The 18,369-nt window shown below is 39.0% G+C and overlaps 1 protein-coding gene and 1 non-coding gene across 2 annotated transcripts in view; both read right to left on the bottom strand.

Annotated features, from left to right (window-relative positions):
* The window catches only part of Stap1 (signal transducing adaptor family member 1), a 48,620-nt gene extending 35,770 nt beyond the window's left edge, over positions 1-12,850 (bottom strand). Inside the window, exons 1-2 of the mRNA XM_052735300.1 lie at positions 12,673-12,850; positions 1,969-2,040 (exon numbers count right to left, since the gene is read on the bottom strand). Of these exons, the coding sequence (XP_052591260.1) occupies positions 1,969-2,040; positions 12,673-12,792 (192 nt within the window). The 5' untranslated portion in view covers positions 12,793-12,850. The remainder of the gene's footprint in view (positions 1-1,968; positions 2,041-12,672) is intronic.
* On the bottom strand, positions 289-456 carry LOC128109214 (U1 spliceosomal RNA). The gene has a single exon (XR_008217751.1). It is a non-coding gene; the product is annotated as a U1 spliceosomal RNA (small nuclear RNA).
* Positions 12,851-18,369: the final 5,519 nt, after the last annotated feature.

Raw genomic sequence — 18,369 nt, 5'->3', positions numbered from 1 at the left:
AAATGCCTGAAGTTCTCAGCTGGTCCTCCCATTGTTTCTACTGAGAGTATCCCCAAAAAAACTTCCCCAAGGGTTTTCATCCTCTTTTAACAAAATTGGTAGGTGGACAACTCGACAGTCTTTTGTTGTGACCTCTTTGTGACACAGTGCCCTAAAAAAGACCACCAGCTCACAAGCCACACCTGGGTTACTCCCCTTTACTAGCTGTATGAACTTGTATCATTTCATAAGTGTGTGTGTGTGTGTGTGTGTGTGTGTGTGTGTGTGTGTGTGTATCAAATTATTTTAGGGGAAAATGTGAACTCAGTATTCCACTAACACATTACGCAGTCAATTCCCCGCATTTGGCACATTTGGGGAAATTTCAGGGATTAGCAAATCTCGAATAAAATGGAGAAGGCTTGCCCTTGGAAAACCACCTTCTTGATGATGGTATCAACCCTGCCAGGTAAGTATGATTGTGCACAATTTCTTAATCCTTAAACTTGACAATTTCCATTTATAAATAGGGATGAAGTGGTGGCCAGTGGTGTGCATGCTTGCAATCTCAGCACTCAGGAGACTGAGGCAGGAGGATCATGAGTTAAGCAGACAGCTTTCACAGAAGGCCTTGATCAAAAACCAGACATAATGATAAAAACCAGAAAGCAAATTTACAGAGTTTGCATAGGAATTAAATAGTATATATATGTAAACAATCTGAGTGCTTACTGTGTGCAGTCTACTGACTGAAGTCCTTTTATGTCCCATCTCATTTGATTATTTTTATAGCCTTATGAGATAGATGACTATGAATTTCATCCTAAATACAGAGATTTGAAAAATGGGAGTACTGGAGAGTTCCTGTGTGCTTCTTTGTTATTTGCTCCCACAGATTCAGTTGTATCCTTTGACCTCCCAACACTGCACCAGGAGGATGTATATGACATCAGAGTTTGCCATACCGTTTGACTTCATGTTGAATTGGACCATTGGGGACCTTCAGCAGGAGGTCAGAGTGAGGATGATGTTTATCACCCTGTCTAGCTGCTCCCTCAATCAAACGTCATGCTTCCCTTAAGTAGAAGCCCTCCCACTCTTTCCTTTCATGTGGTGATACAGCTCTATTTTTAGCTTCAGAGCACTGTTTGTGACTTCTTTCTATTCTGCCCACTGCTTTGAATATTTATAAGAACCTAATTAAACATTCTTTAAACTGACCAATTTGAGATGTCATCTGTTTTTCTACCATGTCCCTTTTTATGCAACGAGTCTCAGAGAGGTTAGGTAATTATCTCAAGATCCCAGTTAACAATGATAGGGCCAGCTTTAAAGCTTTAAAAAACTAGACAGTCTTTCTGGGCATACCAGGATCTCAATCACCACGTTGCACTGCCTCTTGAAGTAATAAATGAACTTGGTTACTATAAATCACACATGTTTAGGCCAGGGTTTTTGCTTTCCTGGTGCCACTAGAAAGTTGGAATATACACTGAAAATCTTAGTCTGCAAAGAATTAATTGAAGAATCACTTCATCATTATTCTCACACTATAGCTCTTAGGAGTCTGCTATTAGAGGGTATTTTTTGTCTAGGAAAATTAAATTGTTACATCATATTTTCTGATGCTATGGGAATCATCTTGTTCCTTTCAGATAATGGTTGCATTCACTAGTGTGCCAAGATTACAAGAAATGGGAGCTATCATTTGTATTTAGCAGTTTATGCCCAAGAATCTAAAATTTCTACTTTTAACGTAACTCTTTATTATCTAGGTCAGGAAAATAAGAACAAAAAGTTAAAAATATGAGTTAATACCTTCTGAGTTGTTTAGGGAATTGTCACCCCTATCCCATCGTAATTGATAGACCCCTCAGAGTTACATTTTTTAACACCTTTATTTTGGGGTGATAGGAAAAAATGGATAATAGATTACATGCCAATGGTCTATTGAAAAGCTGAACCAGGTAAACATGTCAAGCTACTTACTATTGTACTTTTTTTGTCGGTATAAAAGAAGAGTGTGGTTCCTCTCAACTCTGTCCAATAGTGTTTGTACTCCTGTGGGAAAGAAATCACAAACACCATTTTGTAACTGCATATTCAACTTTTTAATTTTCTGTCTTATCTTTTGTAATTGTATACTATATAGTTATTCTTTATCCTTCACATTTTGCCTAATATTAAAAGTTATTTATTTATTTATTTATTTATTTGTGTGTGTGTGTGTGTGTTCCTGAGAGCACTTGTGAGCAGTGACAAAGGAGGCCAGAAGATGATGATGAATTCATGGGAACTAGAGTTATAGGAGGTTGTAAACTGCCTGATGTGGATGCTTGGTACTGAACCCAGGTCCTTTGGAAGAGCAGGAAGTGCTCTTAACCACTGAGCCATTTACACACACACAGACACACACAGACACACACACACACAGACACACACACACACACACACACACACACACACACACACACACCCTTTCTTCCTTTCCTTTCTTTTCTTTTCTTTTCTTTCTTGTTTTAAGGCAAGATCTTACTATAAGTCTCTGGCTGGACTGGAACTTGTTATGTAGACCATGTTGGCATTGAACTCACAGAGATCTGCCCGCCTCTGCCTCCCAAGTTTTGGGATTAAAGGTGTGTACCATCGCACCTGGCTATTCACTCAATCTTTTGACCCTAAATTCTTTTACATTACCATACATATTATCATGATATGGCATTCTTAAACAAAGTTCATCCACATTTTAATGCTTTATTTTGCAGTTGATTCTTTTAAAAAAAATAGATATATGCCTTTAATCCCAGCGCTCGGGAGGCAGAGGCAGGTGGATCTTTGTGAGTTCAAGGCCAGCCTGGGCTACAGAGTGAGTTACAGGAAAGGCGCAAAGCTACACAGAGAAACCCTGTCTCGAAAAACCAAAAAAATAAAAAAATTAGATATATTTATTTTATTTTATATGTATGAGCATTTTCACCCCTGCATGTATTTTATTAGCATCATATGTGTGTCTGGCATCCTTGAAGGCCAGAAGGTGGCACTCGGCCCCCTGGAAGTTGTCTTATAGACAGTTGTGAACCACATCATTTGAGTTCTGGGAATTGAACCAAGTCCTCTGGAAAAGCAGCTAGTGTTCTTAACCACTGAGCCATTTCTTCAGCCCTGCAGTTAATTCTTGATTAAATCCTTTTCAAGTTTATTTTAGTATAATGTTTGACTTGTGCAATTCTTATCAATAATTTAAGAATTTTTATTCAATTCTAGAGGAAGTTCAAATGAGTGATAGGGTCACTTAAGAGGTCACCTTAGGACATGGACGCACCTGCCTTCTAGAACAGATGAAAGGACTGCATGAGTGAGTAAAAACAGTTAAAGCACTTAGCAGAGAGTGTGACTTTCAGTGTGGGCTTGTGGAACAGTATTTATTTTTGACATAGATCAAGTAATATAAAAAAATTGATGATAAAAAGATTTAATGCATCATAGTTGAAGTTTGAAGACAGAATTTCATCCATGAAGTGAATATTTAATTATTAACACATTCACATTACCATGAGTTCTATACACATAACGTTCTAAATGTAAAAAAAAATTTGAATAACCTAGTCAGAGTCCCATTTCAGTTAGCTGAGGCTTCATTCACTTTTTTTTGAGACAAGGCCTACTATGTAGCTACTGCTGTCCTGGGACTCACTACACAGACCATGCTGCAGGCTTGCCTTGCACTCACAGAGATCTACCTGCCTCTGTCTCCCAACTACACCATGCCCAAACTTCATTCAAATATTTTCATAAATATTAAGAAAATGGGCTTGAGAGAAGTACAGGGTAAGAATGCTTACTGGCTGGATGGTGGCACATGCCTTTAATCCCAGCACTCCAGAGACAGAGGTAAGCAGATCTCTGAATTTGAGGCCGGCCTGGTCTACAGAGTGAGTTCCAGGATAGCCATGGCTACATGAGAAACCCTATCTAGAAAACAACAACAACAACAAATGCTTACTGTTCTTCTAGAAGACATGACTCAGTTTCCAGGATTCATGTTGGGCTTACCCACACATACACAAAATTAAAATTAAATCGTAAAAATAAAACATCCAAAGCATTTTCTATAAGAGAGAGTAAGGCCCAATGTGCAAACATACTTGTTCATTTTTAAATTCTCTCTCTGTCTCTCTCTGTCTCTCTGTCTGTCTGTCTGTCTGTCTGTCTCTCTCTCTCTTTCTGTGTGTGTGTGTGTGTGTGTGTGTGTGTGTGTGTGCGCGTGCGCGCGCGCGCGCGCTTGCAGTCACACCTAATGAGTTTATGTCATGTGTTCAGGAGCCCACAGAGGCCAGAAGAGGGTCTGATCTCCTGGATCTGGAGTGAAAGGTGGTTGTGAGCCACCATGTGTATGCTAGGAACCGATCCCAGTTCCTCTGCAAGAGTAGTAAATCTTCTTAACCACTGAGCCATCTCTCTATCCTTAACAAGCATATTATTAATATAGATTTCTGCATTTGTCATATTTACCACATTACATGACATGGTCAAAATTCAAAAGGTAGAGAAATAGATTCACCTTATTTGTGGGGAAAAAAGATAAAAGTTATATCTCAGTGGTATGTATATATGGTCAAGTTTAAATAAAATGATAGTATTACTACAGCAATCTACCCCAGTCATAGAGTTGGAACTTGGGATGAGGTACTTTGCCCACGGTAGGTGGTCTTTCCACTCCAGTGAACCCACAACTGAGAGCTGACTACAACCTGTAATCGGCCTATGGATGCAGCTAAGGGGTCAGTCAAAAGATCCTTCCAAAAAGGTGATTACAAAACAGAGGAAGAGGTTCCTGAAGTCTAAATGCCCCATGTGCGCCAATGGCTGACGCATCTTAGAGTCAAGTAGATTAGTAAGCAAACAAACCTTAATTCTGAGCCCATCAGAAATGTCTTTCCTCCTGTTCATAGAGGACACTATGTTTCTTGTCATGACAATAGCCCTTTTTTGGCCTTGCCACTTTTTTATGCTTCTCCATTTAGTCTTCACTAATGAATGCTTCCAGAATGACTGATCTCTGGACTGAGTAGGACTGAATATCAAACTGGTGAGGTTGGGAGGCAGGATGCTTAGCTCACCCCTTCCGGTCCTCTCTCAGCCTTGGCTCCTTGGAGAGAGTGGGTGTTCTGCTCCATTTCCTGCCAGGTAGCAAAGGTGCTTTAAGAAGTGTGCTCAGTGCATGAGTTGGCTGTTTGAAACCTGGGGCTTATGCAGGGACGCTTGGCTCAGCCTGGGAGGAGGGGACTGGACCTGCCTGGACTGAGTCTACCAGGTTGATCTCAATCCTCAGGGGAGTCTTTGCCCTGGAGGAGATGGGAATGGGGGGTGGGCTTGGGGGAAGAGGAGGTGGGCGGGAGGGGGGAGAACAAGGGAATCCCTGGCTGACATGTAGAATTAAATTATATTGTAAAATAAAATAAAATAAAATTATAAAATTAAAAAAAAAGAAGTGTAGGCTTAGGTTTTCAAGCTGAGTCAGTGACTCAAGGTAGCTCACTCTAGAATGGATTGTTAGCTCCCTAGGCCTACTACCAAACCCACACATTGGTAGACTTTATCAGTAATAAAAGTAAGTAAGATCCTTAGTTATGTAATTCCTGGGCCTGTCTGGTTTTAAACTTAGGAGAAGAAAAATCACAGAAGAAGATCATAAACATTTAAAGTTGGGGGAAGAGAGTGGGATGGCCGCTCGTGGAACTTCATATAGGGATGATACAAACCTACAGAAATAAGGGTCCTACATAGCAAGGTGTCAAGAGGGAAGACGGGGCATGAGAAATGGAGCAGATAAGAAGTAAAGAAGACAAAAGCAGTAGCTGGAATCAGGAGGTCGTGCATGAGCTGATGACATAAGGCCAAGCAAGTTTATTAAAAACTATGGCATCTTATATACTATTTGTACAGGGAAAATGGCCAAGGCCAGCAGAGAGCTAAATTAGACAATGTTGGCAAAGAGAACATGGGATACCTTAGACACAGATGCCTAAACACTGATAACCACAGCCAACAGGGAAGAGTCGTGTCCCCAGAAACTACAACGTTGACTCCTCTGAGGCATGGACTCCAGCCCTAGACCAGTCTTGCCAAGTCCATTACTAGACAAGGACACAGAATTAAAGTTCCCTTTTTTCCTTGAATCAGGGCCTCCAAGAAAGTCTTGGGTTGGTCTGGCTCCACACATAGTGATTTGTTTATTTTGGAAATAGATAGCAGTGATGACTTATTGGTTTGTGAATTTTGTTTGGTTTTGTTTTTTTTGCTTTTCAAGACAGGGTTTCTCTGTGTAGTCCTGGCTGGCTTGGAACTCACTCTATAGATCAGGCTGGCTTTGCACTCATAGAGAGCTACCTGCTTCTGCCTCCTGAGTGCTGGGATTAAAGGTGTGCTCCACGACCACCCGGTGTTTGTGAATATTTTTAGAACCATCAACTAACAGTTATCATTGTGTATGCTGTGTGACAGTTCACTGTTGGGAGATAGAGCATAGAAGTAGATAGTTACTCTTACTTCATAGAGCTGTTGAAGATTTGGTGTGATAATAATGCATAGAAGGACATAGGAGCTGGAATGTAGCAAATGTTACCAAGTCTTCACCACTTGAACAACAACAAAACAGCACATTGCTTTGATATTCACAGTGTGGACAGATACTTTGCATTTTTCATTACCCGTATAAAGCTTTTTAAAAACTGTATATATGTTGCCAGGTGGTGGTGTTGCATGTCTTTAATGGCAGCATTCTGGAGGCAGAGGCAGGTGGAGCTCTGAATTTCAGGCCTGCATGGTCTACTGAGTGAGTTCCAGGACAACCAGGGCTACACAGAGAGATCCTGTCTCAAAAACAAACTAACAATCAAACAAACACCAAAATGAACAAATAGTATATGTATGGGTGTTTTGCCCACATGTGTGTCTTTGTATCCCCTGTGTGTTTGCTGCTTCAATGCCAGAAGAGGACACCAGATCCCCAGAACTGGAGTAACAGTTATGAGCCACCATGTGGGTGCAGTCAGGGGCGCTCTTAACCACTGAGCCATCTCTCCAGCCAGTAATGCTTTTTTTTTTTAATTTAGTGATTTATATTGTCATCTGAGAGAATGATGATATGGTTTAAAGATATGCCTAAGTAGGTATATTCCAATGAGACTGTGGATGAGTAGGATAGGTTATATTAAAGAACAGAATAATCAAATAAATTGTCATTCCTGTACAAAATCACTCCTGAACGTTCCCTTTTTAATTATAAAACATCTCTTTCCTTCTTTCTTTCTTTAGTGTGTGTGTGTGTGTGTGTGTGTGTGTGTGTGTGTGTGTGTGTGTGTGTGTGCATGCACGTATATACCATAGAGCTTGTGTTGGGGTCAGAGGACAACTTGGTGGATGGAGTCCATTCTCTCCTACCATGTGGGTTTCTGCACTCAAACTAGGTTAAGCAGTCTTGATGGCAAGTGCCCTTTGCCACTGAGCCATCTCTTGGGTCCATAAGTTACTTTCTTACATTGGGAGATGTTTTAGAAACTTCAGGGAGAAATTTCACTTCAGGAGTTGTTTAATATGGACTGGCCCCTCAATCAGTTGGGAGTTATGTAAAACTGTTGGTACTGAGTAGTCTTTGACACTGTTGAAAAAGACTGAACTAACACAGACTTGACCTGCAATGAATTATCAAAAAGAGTTATGTCTGAGGAGCTGGCTTATTTAGTTTACCATACTCTTTTTGGGGGCGCTGGAGGGAGTTTTCAGTAAGCCTCTGTAATGAAGGGAATAGGTCAAAGCTATTTTGTGTTTTGGATCTAGAACAGCAATGAGGGAGAGTGCTATAGAAGCAGTTGAAATGTAGGTGCATCATTTAGGGAACATGACCATTAGTGATGCTTAACAGATAAGGAGCCTCTAAAATCAAGTCTAACCCAAGATAGTCTTGGAGAAAACACTAGAAGTCGCTCTACCACTCTGTTCATTTTCCTAACTGGCCTTCAGAAGAAAAAAAGGCTAACATCATTTTAAAAAGACAAATATTATCAAGATTCCTCAGTATGCCCTTGTGAGTGTCTATTTGTGCTCCTGAGAAAAATTACAGAGATGGCCCAACACAACAGAATGGTATTAATTGGGTAGAATTCGCCAGGGCATAAACAGGAGTTAAAGGGTGAGCAATCCTATAAATTGATAGACACAAATAAGGAGAAGTTATTGGATAGAATATGAACCAAATATAAAGGCAATGACTTGAGTACAAATGTTGTTGGAGGAAAAATAAGGTTAGAAATAGCAGTACGACCCATGAGCTTCAGCCACAGTCACAAACCCAAAGATAGAGGTAGCTTCTGTTTAGTGTGTAGAGAGAAAGTCAGAAACCTGAATTAGTTTCTGATAAGACCACATGGATTCTAGTATAACTTGACTAATACTAAACAATTAGTATCTTTCTAGATATGTATTTTTATTTGTATAGATGTTTAAATATTTTCAAAATTACTTTTGATGGCCATATCTCTGGATGGAGTGCATTTAGCACATAGTTTCTTGCATTTTAATCTACATTAAATCTCTGGACTAAAGGTGCTGAAGTGAGATTTCTAATTTATCCCTTGCTTCGTAACCACCGATTACTTTATAGTTAGAATTTAAGGTCATTGTCTCATTATACTCAAAAGATTGTGAAAGTCTGCTAAGCTTATTGTTGAGTTCATGATGAAATGTCTACCTAAAACGGCATCTGTAATATCTGGAAGCTACTGTCAAATGGAATTAGAACTTGAGTTTGAGAGGCAACATTTTGTCACATGCCTCACAATAAAATCCATACTTTTTAGTTGATGAGGAATTGTCAACAAAACTTCCATGAGCCACAGATATCTATCTGTGAGATGCACAAACTTTCTATCCAAAAGAGCTGTTTTAACAACTGGAGTGACAAGACATTAAGACCCTTGCATAATATCCTCCACAGTCAAACCTCAATAAAATATATCCACTGTCACATGCTCCATTTGTTCCACAAATTCATTTACTTATGCAAAAGATTAATCAACCATTTTACGAAGGAGGAGACAGATTACACTTAAAAGAATTGTACACTTTATAAACGTTGACCAATCTCTTGTCTCCACAGAATTTTTTCTTGGTAATGTAACTAGATAAGATAGGTTATAATACAATCCACTGGAATTTCCATTTAAGTTTCTCTCTATCCTTCTCCCCCAACAAAATGGTCCTCTTTTTCCTAACAACAAGGCATTTGGATAGCTGAAGATGTTATATAATGCTTCTCCAAAATGAGGTGCACATACCCAAAACCTGCAAGAGCATCCATTGGGAAACTTAGAGGATATCTACTTATATAATGTATTTCTTCTTAATTCCTTTTGCATATATTCAGCAATTTGCATAGAATATTTGTAAAGGGGGTACATATGTTCATATTGTCATAGAGAATATCTGTGTTCCAAATGTTTTTCTGGAAGAGGCATGCTATTATAAAATTTTGGAGTTTTCTGGTATAAAGAAATGTGTTTCATGACATAATTGAAGTAATACTAAAAGCTTCATAAATGTGAGGGCCATCAAAGAAGTGACACTTTGATATATTATGATGATCACATCATCATGTTCAGGCTAAGAGGACATATTACATTCTTTAAAGCTGTGTACATCACAGATGGAAAGAACAATGGGCTAGTACCTGAACTTTCTTGTGTTTAAAGTTCCAGTTCTGATTTATAAAAAGTGCGATATATTTTGTATTTGATTGTGTTTTAATTATTGAGTATGTCTTCTTAGTCAATCCAAAATCCTAATGCTACAGTTCAAGTAAATCTTCCCATACCTTTCCCCTTGAAAGATACTTTTCATAGATTATTGACCTGAAATTCCGGGTCCTTCTAGAATTGTATTAAAATAAGCATAGGTGCATTATTCCTGGGGGTGAGACACTATATTTTTAAAGTGATCTGTTAAAAAGCTTGCAACGCCGGGCGGTGGTGGCTCACGCCTTTAATCCCAGCACTCGGGAGGCAGAGGCAGGTGGATCTCTGTGAGTTCGAGGCCAGCCTGGACTGCCAAGGAGCAAAGCTACACAGAGAAACCCTGTCTTGAAAAACCAAAAAAAAAAAAAAAAAAAAAAAAGCTTGCAACAACTGCTTGTGGTACTCTTTTTCTCCTTGATGTGATGGTATGTGCCTGGTCTTTTGAGGCTTGTTATGCTGCCTTTGTTTGAGGTCACTGGGAGGCCTGCTCTTTACTGAGGGGAAACAGAGGGGGTGTGGATCTGGTGGAACGGGGAGGTGGGGTGGAGAGACAAGGGGAGGGGAGGGAGGGGAAACTGTGGGTTGAATGCAATGTATGAGAGAAGAATAAAACTAAACTAAACTAAACTAAAGTGAAAACCTTGTAATAAGAACCTCTCTTCCTGTAACTTCTTTATTGAACACCTTATTCTTTAACCCAGTTTTCTCTAGTTCAGTCTTCTGGATTTGTTTTCAGCAGGGACTCAGCGCTCCGCATAGCCTCTCCATGTCATTGACACCGTGAGCTAGCTCCACAGCTGACTGGTCAGTAACCTTCTCTGCTCAGCTTGCTTCTCAATGCTCCCTGGCATTTGCTGCCAGTTGTGGGGAAATCCCACTTATTTCCTTTAGTGTTCCTCTCATGGCTTCTATATTTACGTTTGTGAGCACTACGGTGTCCCTTTGAGCAATTTCATTTATAGACCTCAAACTGACTTCAGTATGTTAGCCAACAAATAAGTAAATCAGAAGAAAATGAATCTAATTAATCTTAAGTGTGAAATTGGTGTTCTATATAGTTATCATTTTCATCTTTGAAACCACCATGTACGTTGACATTGTTGCCATTCTCTAGTTCCTCTTCTACTTACTACACAAGGGAAAGGAACTTGGCTATAAATTCAAACGGGTAAACAAATTAGTTTTCTCATGTATACACTTCACAATTATTTATATTTCTGTACTCCAATTGAACTCAGGGCCTGATACATCTTAGATAAGTGCCCTACCACTTAGCTATATCCCCAGCTCTTATGAGAAATAGTTGATTATAGTTCATTCTGTTTTAAAGCATGCTTTCTAAGAAAAACCAGAGTAGGAGTTAGATAAGAAATCATAACTACTACTAAGCTAAGCCTCTTCTCATGTTTGTTGTATAAAAGGTGTACAATGCTGCTTGAAAAACAAATGGATTCAGTACCATACTTACTTATACCAGAAATAATAAAGAATACAATGCAAATAATAATATATTATGCTAGGCAAGTAGTATCCTTCTTTTTCTTTGAAGTTGAATAAACTGAGTCTAGGGGAGATGATGGAGTAGTTTTCACAAGGTCACAAGTTGTATGTGGAAAAACCATCAAGTTTACCGATAGTCTAAAATTGTGGATTTTTTTTCTGCTAACCATACCCACTCATGCCTTGTTTAAACATCTGAAAGATCTTGGTATCAGACGCAATTATTAGAGACACTCTGGAAAGGCAGTCAGTGAATGACCAAATTTACATTACCAACTAGAAATTGACTTTCAGCTGTTCCCCATTTTTGGTGAAGTAAAACCATATAGCTGAACTGTGTATGATCAATAACAACAACAATAACAAAAATTCCAAAATAGTTTTCAAATTTACTGACAAATGTTTACCACCTACAAGAGTTGCAGTCTGGCTTTCAAATGGCAAATGTCTTTACCATGTGTATACACAATATGAATATACTGTTATAGTATTTTTACATTCATAATTTTTCCATGGATGTTAATGAATTCTCTAAGGCCTTGACTTATCATCAATTGAACACTTATTGTTATTTCTGTAGCCATTTAAAACTTTGCTAGCTTTAGCCAATATTAACATTTCATAATATTTTACCTACACCAAGGGCTTCTTTACTTTTTCAGTAACATGATTTCATGTTCATTTCTCTAATTAATCTTATGTTGTCCACACTTACAACTTTAAAGGAAATACTTTTTAATAACTATAATTTAAAATTTTACATTTAAAAATATGTAGAATACTTTGTGAGTTTTCTTAGAGTAAAGGTACATTTTTAAAAACAAAATTAGTGTATTTACTATTCATAATACCACCCTAAATCCTCTCTTTTAAAGCCAGTATCATGAACAGTATTTTCAGAATGTGAAATGAAGCAATATGAAATAAATATCAAATTTTCACAATTTTATCAAAGTTTACCATTCATTTCAGTATGACTGAGAGTAGGAGTGTGTTATTAGTCATCCTAAAGTCATCTTCTCTTTATGTAATTCATCACCACTGAAGTATAGTAGTTAATTGCTGAGAAATCATTAAAAAAATTATCTTGAAAACCAAAATCTTATGTGATGTTTGGAAGAATCCTTTGGAAATTTCATTGAGTTTTTCTATTACGGATAAATATTAGAGAACTTATTATACATGCATATATATGTATATATGTATACACACACACACACACACACACACACGTGCTGTGCATTGTATTTAAGCTATTCAAAATTAGAGTCACTCTTCTCACTCAAGGAAGAAGGTATAACCCAAACAGAGACAAGGAGGCCTCATCACATTGCAATGTTAAGAAGTAAGTTTTATGTTAAGTGAAAACTTTCAGGTTTAAAGTTCTTATCTACAGACTTACCTGGTAATCAGACCGTTTGACTAATAAAAACCCTTCAAAGTACAGGGGTAGAGCAGTGATCTTTAACCTCTCCTGGAAGATCCTGCGGGGCGCTGGTTTTGGGGGCTTCTTAGCCATCATGCCCGTGGCTTTGGTGTTTGGTTCGCTTTCAATTCTATCCAGCTTCAGACAAAATGAAATCTCCGTTTTGTGAGAGGAAAGGCAACTGTTCAAAGAGGAAGTCCCAACTTGCTTTTAACCACCAACCCTTCCACCAACAGGACACACACACACACACACACACACTTTCCCCCCTTTGCTTTCAGTGAAGTAAGAAAGATCAGGCACAGACCAACTTTTAAAAGGCAACCTCGTTTCAAGCTTCATGTGCTTAGATTTATGGTAGCAAAATAAACAGCAGATTATCATCTCCTAAGGATGAAAGGAACAGGTGCAGGCATTGTGGGCTTTAGAGACACCAAGGACACATTCGACTTTCTCAGCTTTTATTATGGTTTATTGCTGTCTTTATTTCTAAAATACGTGACTTAAATAAACTGTGTTCATTGAAAAATACTTCATTGAATATTCTTGTATTGATTCTAGTGGACATATAACCTCTCTCAACCTCTCTCTCTCTCTCTCTCTCTCTCTATATATATATATATATATATATATATATATATATATATATATAAAATCTATAGGATCTATAGAGAGATTTTGTTTTTTGTTTTAAAACAGGATCTCATTTTGTAGCCATGGCTGGTCTGAAATTTTACTCTGTAGACCAGGCTGGTCTCAAATTCACAGAGATCCATTTGCTTCTGCTCCCAAAGTGCTGGGATGAAGGTTTGTGCTACCATGCCTAGTCATGGCTGTAGAGTTTTATAGGAGAGAAAAAGAAGGCCTCCAGAAAAATACAGAAAGAACTATTTTTTGACATTTACTTAGTGTGTGCGCATGTGTGTGAGCTCACACTCAGGTTTAAGTGTGCACATGCCACGATGCTTGTGTGGAGAGCAGAGGGCAATTGGTTTTCCCTTTTACAATGAGGGGCTCGAGGAGTGAGTGAACTCAAGGACTTAGACTTGACAGCATGTTCTTTAACCCCCTGAGCCATCTCAGCTGGCCTAGACAGAAATATTTCTGTTAAGCAAACATCTGCTTACCTATGTCTTTTTTACCTTTTAAAAAAGCAAACACAAAATAAAACCTAGAATCAATGAGGTTCTTTTGGTCTATTGATTTGGGACTAAAATGAATCCTTAATGTACCAAGAACCAATGATGTCTCCTACAACCATCGCCCCCAACAGCTTGGTCAGCAAATGAATTTCAGGACAGCCAGAGTTACACAGAGAAATCTTGTCTTGAAAAATGCACACACACACACACACACACACACACACACACACACACACACACACACACACACACATACACATAATAATAATTAAACATTATCTGAATGTTTAATCTGTCTTAAACATTAATCAGCCAGTTAGGCCTGTCAGCAATCCCAACACCACTGTTCCCTGGCACTACTGAAGTAGAAATCCTATATTACAGATAGATCAAATGTGCAGACCAGTCCCCATTATTTTTCTCTACTCACTCACATGAAATACAAACGGGTGAAGTCACTTCCACCTTTAACATTTGTCTAACAGATCCTCACTGCTTTTGAGATTTCTTCTTTCAACTTTTATTGAACCCTACATATTTGTGGCACTAGCAACATATCCAACCAAAGTCTTTTGCAAACAAGTCCCCTCTGCGGTAGTCATTACTCTTCTTCCTAGATGTCTCAAAGCCCTTTGGTCTTTCTTCTCACAGCTCCCTGGACTGTGTGCTCACATGTCCTTTCTGTTATCTATTTGGTAATGTCTTATCCATCTGTCAACAGCCTGGTGAAATCTTTCTGTTACTGTGAATTTTTACTTTATTATCTACTTATTAGTACTGCTTAAGCCAGTAAATCTGAATAGAAATGTCCAGTCCTCATCCAGCACTTCTTAGTTTCTGGCCCTTATTATTTATTGATTTATTACCATGTGCATCACAATTCATTCTGATAGATTTAAAAGATATTGACATTGAATAGAATTCTGTTGCCAGGCGTGGTGACACATGCCTTGAAACCCAGCACTCAGGAGGCAGAAGCAGGCGAATTGCTGAGTTCAGAACAGCTTGGTCAGCAAATGAATTTCAGGACAGCCAGAGTTACACAGAGAAATCTTGTCTTGAAAAATGCACACACACACACACACACACACACACACACACACACACACACACACACGCACATGCACATACACATGCATGTACACACACATATACACACACGTAGGTACACACATACTAGGTTTACAACACATAACTGGAACAAACAGCTTTAAATTTAATAACAAGGTGGAATACATGAATGAGTTATTAGTCACAGTCTTATTCCCAGTCAGTTTTTGTTGATGCTAGTAGGATAAAAGTGTCTTCAGTAGAGAAAATGGAAATTCTAGTAATATAATCTCCGATATCCATAGGCACTCATATGGAATTTCTTCCCTCCCCCTTTACCCAAGAATTATTGACATAATGAGCCTTTCAGAACATGATTTCCAGAAGTATTTGGGTCAGAAAAGAATGGTATAAAACCACTGCTACTGAAGTTATACTAGAAGCACTGTTTAATAATTTAATTTGCTAGACTTAGAATTTTCAGTATTGTATAAAGAATTACTTTTAGCTGGTAAGAGCTTTTCCCAGTTATATGTTCACACTTATAATGTAACTCTGTGTGTGTGTGTGTGTGTGTGTGTGTGTGTGTGTGTGTGTGTGTGTGTGTGTATGTATGTGTGTATAGTTTGGGAGCTTGTCAATCTCTCCTCTTCCCTTTTAAGACAGGGTCTCATTATGTAGCTTAATTGGCCTGGAACTCACAGAGATCTGCCTGCCTCTGCTGGGACCAAAGGTGTACACCACCACATTCATCTGAAGTTGTGAATCTTGATTGACAACTGATTATGGAGCACCTAAACTAGCAAAGGACAATTCTGGATGGGTCTGAGAACATTTACAGAAAAGATTAACGAGAGGGAAAGATTCCCTGTGAAAGTAGGTGGTACCATCCCACACACTGGGGACCCAGATGGAATAAGAGGGGTAAAAGGGGAGAGGGCTAGTGAGCTAGGCATGCTTTCTCTCTGCTCTCTGGCTTCTGTGGTATGTGTGTTCTGCTGCACCGTATCCCCTCTCCCATGTCATAGTGGACTGAGACTTCTGAAACCAGGAGCAAAGTCAACCCTCCTCCCATGAAGTTGTTTTCTCCCTCTAACAGAGGCCAATATGTAGAGACCGCCAGTTCTCAAATTAAGCCAATCACAAGCTGCTGCTAGCTTTAACAGAAACTAGGAATGCAGAATAATAGATACTTTGGGGATAGAGTAATGATCATATTGTTAGTCCAATTTCTTTAAAATTCATTCTACCATTGCAAACTCTTTTAAGATCATTTAGTTGGCGTTGCTGGAGAAAGCAAAGCAGACTGATGTTTCACATCCATTTCAACCCTTCCTAAAGGGCCATTCTTTACTGGAGAAGTTGAAAAGGTTAAAAAAAAAAAAAAACCTCTGCATTTTTCAGAAAGTTTTCCAAGTAGGATTGGGAAGAATCAATATGATTGCCAAGGAAGAAGAGAAGCAGAATTAATTTTTATGCTGCCTTTGGTTTTTCTCACCAAAGAAAAGGCAAGAATGGCACATAAGCATCCGACTTTTCCATGGTAATGTGATGGGATGGTCCAGCGTGTGATCTCTAGTTTCGTGGATGTTGACAATTTAGCCAGGCGACATCAGTTGTGCTGCTGTGTATCATATCAGGTGTGATGTGGCATGAATTCAGAAGCAATAAGCAGTCTTGCTGTTCACTGGTGTGCTACTTGTGGAGGCTTCCGTGAGGTGGCAGTTTTGTAATTGTGGCGACTTCCTGATTGCATTGCCTATGTGTTCTTAGAGACTGACATTATTATCAGGTTCCTAATTTTTCAATTTGCTTCATGATTGTAGAAACAGTGGCTTAATTCCACACTGTGTCTGTGAGCATGGTTCCCTACTCCCCTCTCCCCCCAATACACAGTTTTATCATTCCTCTCAAGTTTCTGAAAACTGTTAAATGCCTGATGGTGGATGAGTTTTGTTCTGAACTAGTGATTACAAATTGTTGTTCTTTATACTCAATCCTAGATTAATACAGTCCTTCATTGACCATAGAATTAGTGAAATTTTATTCTAACATCAGACGTGTTCCATAATCAGAATCCATTTTGCTAGCGTTAACATATTTTTCAATATAAGAAAAGTGTTCCATATTTCAGCAATGTTTCATTTTTGCTGCATATCTTTGCAGGCAGTTTTCTTTGTATTTCCTCTTTTACACAATCTCTAAATTTTATGTACTACCTATAAGATAAAGTTTGGCATTTTCATCATTTATGGTTTTCTGTAGTCACTTTGAATTAACAGATACTTAAGGATGATCCAAACATAGGACATTGCATGGCATTTCCCCTGTGACACCACCAGGAAAATCTTGAAGTTATTTATGTGCAAGGCCAGTATGATTATATACACAGTGACTGTTGCCTTCACAGGGTTCGAAATTAAACTCTGTGAACTGCCATTCCTGTAAGTCAGGCAGGTAAAGCGCTCCAGCTAGTTGGTTTTGATGACGTGGAGGATTCCAAGTCCCAGAGCATTTCCCTTCCCTCTTTTATGGCTTTCTGAGCTGTTAACTTGATGAGGTCTCTAGAAAACAGATGCATTCATCCTGGAGGTGGTCTCCACTCTCCTCATCCCTTGGCCGACTTCAGCATTTTGATGACAAAAGACCAATGGCTGTCCTGTTCAGTCATCTTCAGTATGTGGCCTTTCTGAAAGTTTCACATGGATATCCAAGAGCTTCATACTCTGCAGGGGACGGAATATTTTCATCTGAGTACAGGTCTTCAGGTTTGGCTGCATCAGCATAGCATGGAGAGAGGTGGCGGGAGTCATCTTGCAAGTCATCGTGGATGGCATCACTGACCAAAGCGACTGAACCTTCTGTATTAGTGATGTTCTCTTTGTCTTTAGTAGCTGGGAGACTCAAAGATTCACTGTCAACTCTCTTTATTCTCCTGGAGTTCAGAGATTGCTTATGCTTTTTGGTTACCAAAGTTTCGAGGAAAAATCCGTTTTTTTTTCCCGAACATTTCATCTGATTCTCTAGAGTAGATTCACTCTCAACTGCTTCTTTAGCAAACAGTGTCTGCACATTTGAACAATTCAGCATCATTCGCTGCCATTTGGTCACAGGTGTTTCTTGTTCAAAATACCCACAAAGCACAGTGTTGTGTTTGACGACAACAGTCCCAAATTGTTTCCAACGTAGGAGAAAGACTCTATTTCAGTAACCAGGATCAGCTGACTCCTCACTGAGGTTTATCCAGTCGTTGCTCTTGTGCAAGGTACAAGTTGCCTGGATTCCGCAGCTTTCTATTGGAGAACAGGATTAATAAATGCAGCTCTTGCCCGTTAGGTTTGCAGCAGCTCTGCTGCCCTCTGGCGGATCTGGCCGGCAAGCCTGGCAGACGTTGGCGCAGCCACCAGCACAGCTCTTAGAGAACACCATCATTCTAAATAATCTCCAATAAAGAAAAAAATATTTACTTTATAGGTATGAG

Source organism: Peromyscus californicus, unplaced genomic scaffold (assembly GCF_007827085.1).
Source record: "Peromyscus californicus insignis strain IS unplaced genomic scaffold, ASM782708v3 Scaffold_13__1_contigs__length_99412109, whole genome shotgun sequence".
In the NCBI taxonomy this organism is placed as follows: domain Eukaryota; kingdom Metazoa; phylum Chordata; class Mammalia; order Rodentia; family Cricetidae; genus Peromyscus; species Peromyscus californicus.
Note: the sequence above shows the minus strand (reverse complement) of the source record. Positions and strands in the feature narration are given on the sequence as shown.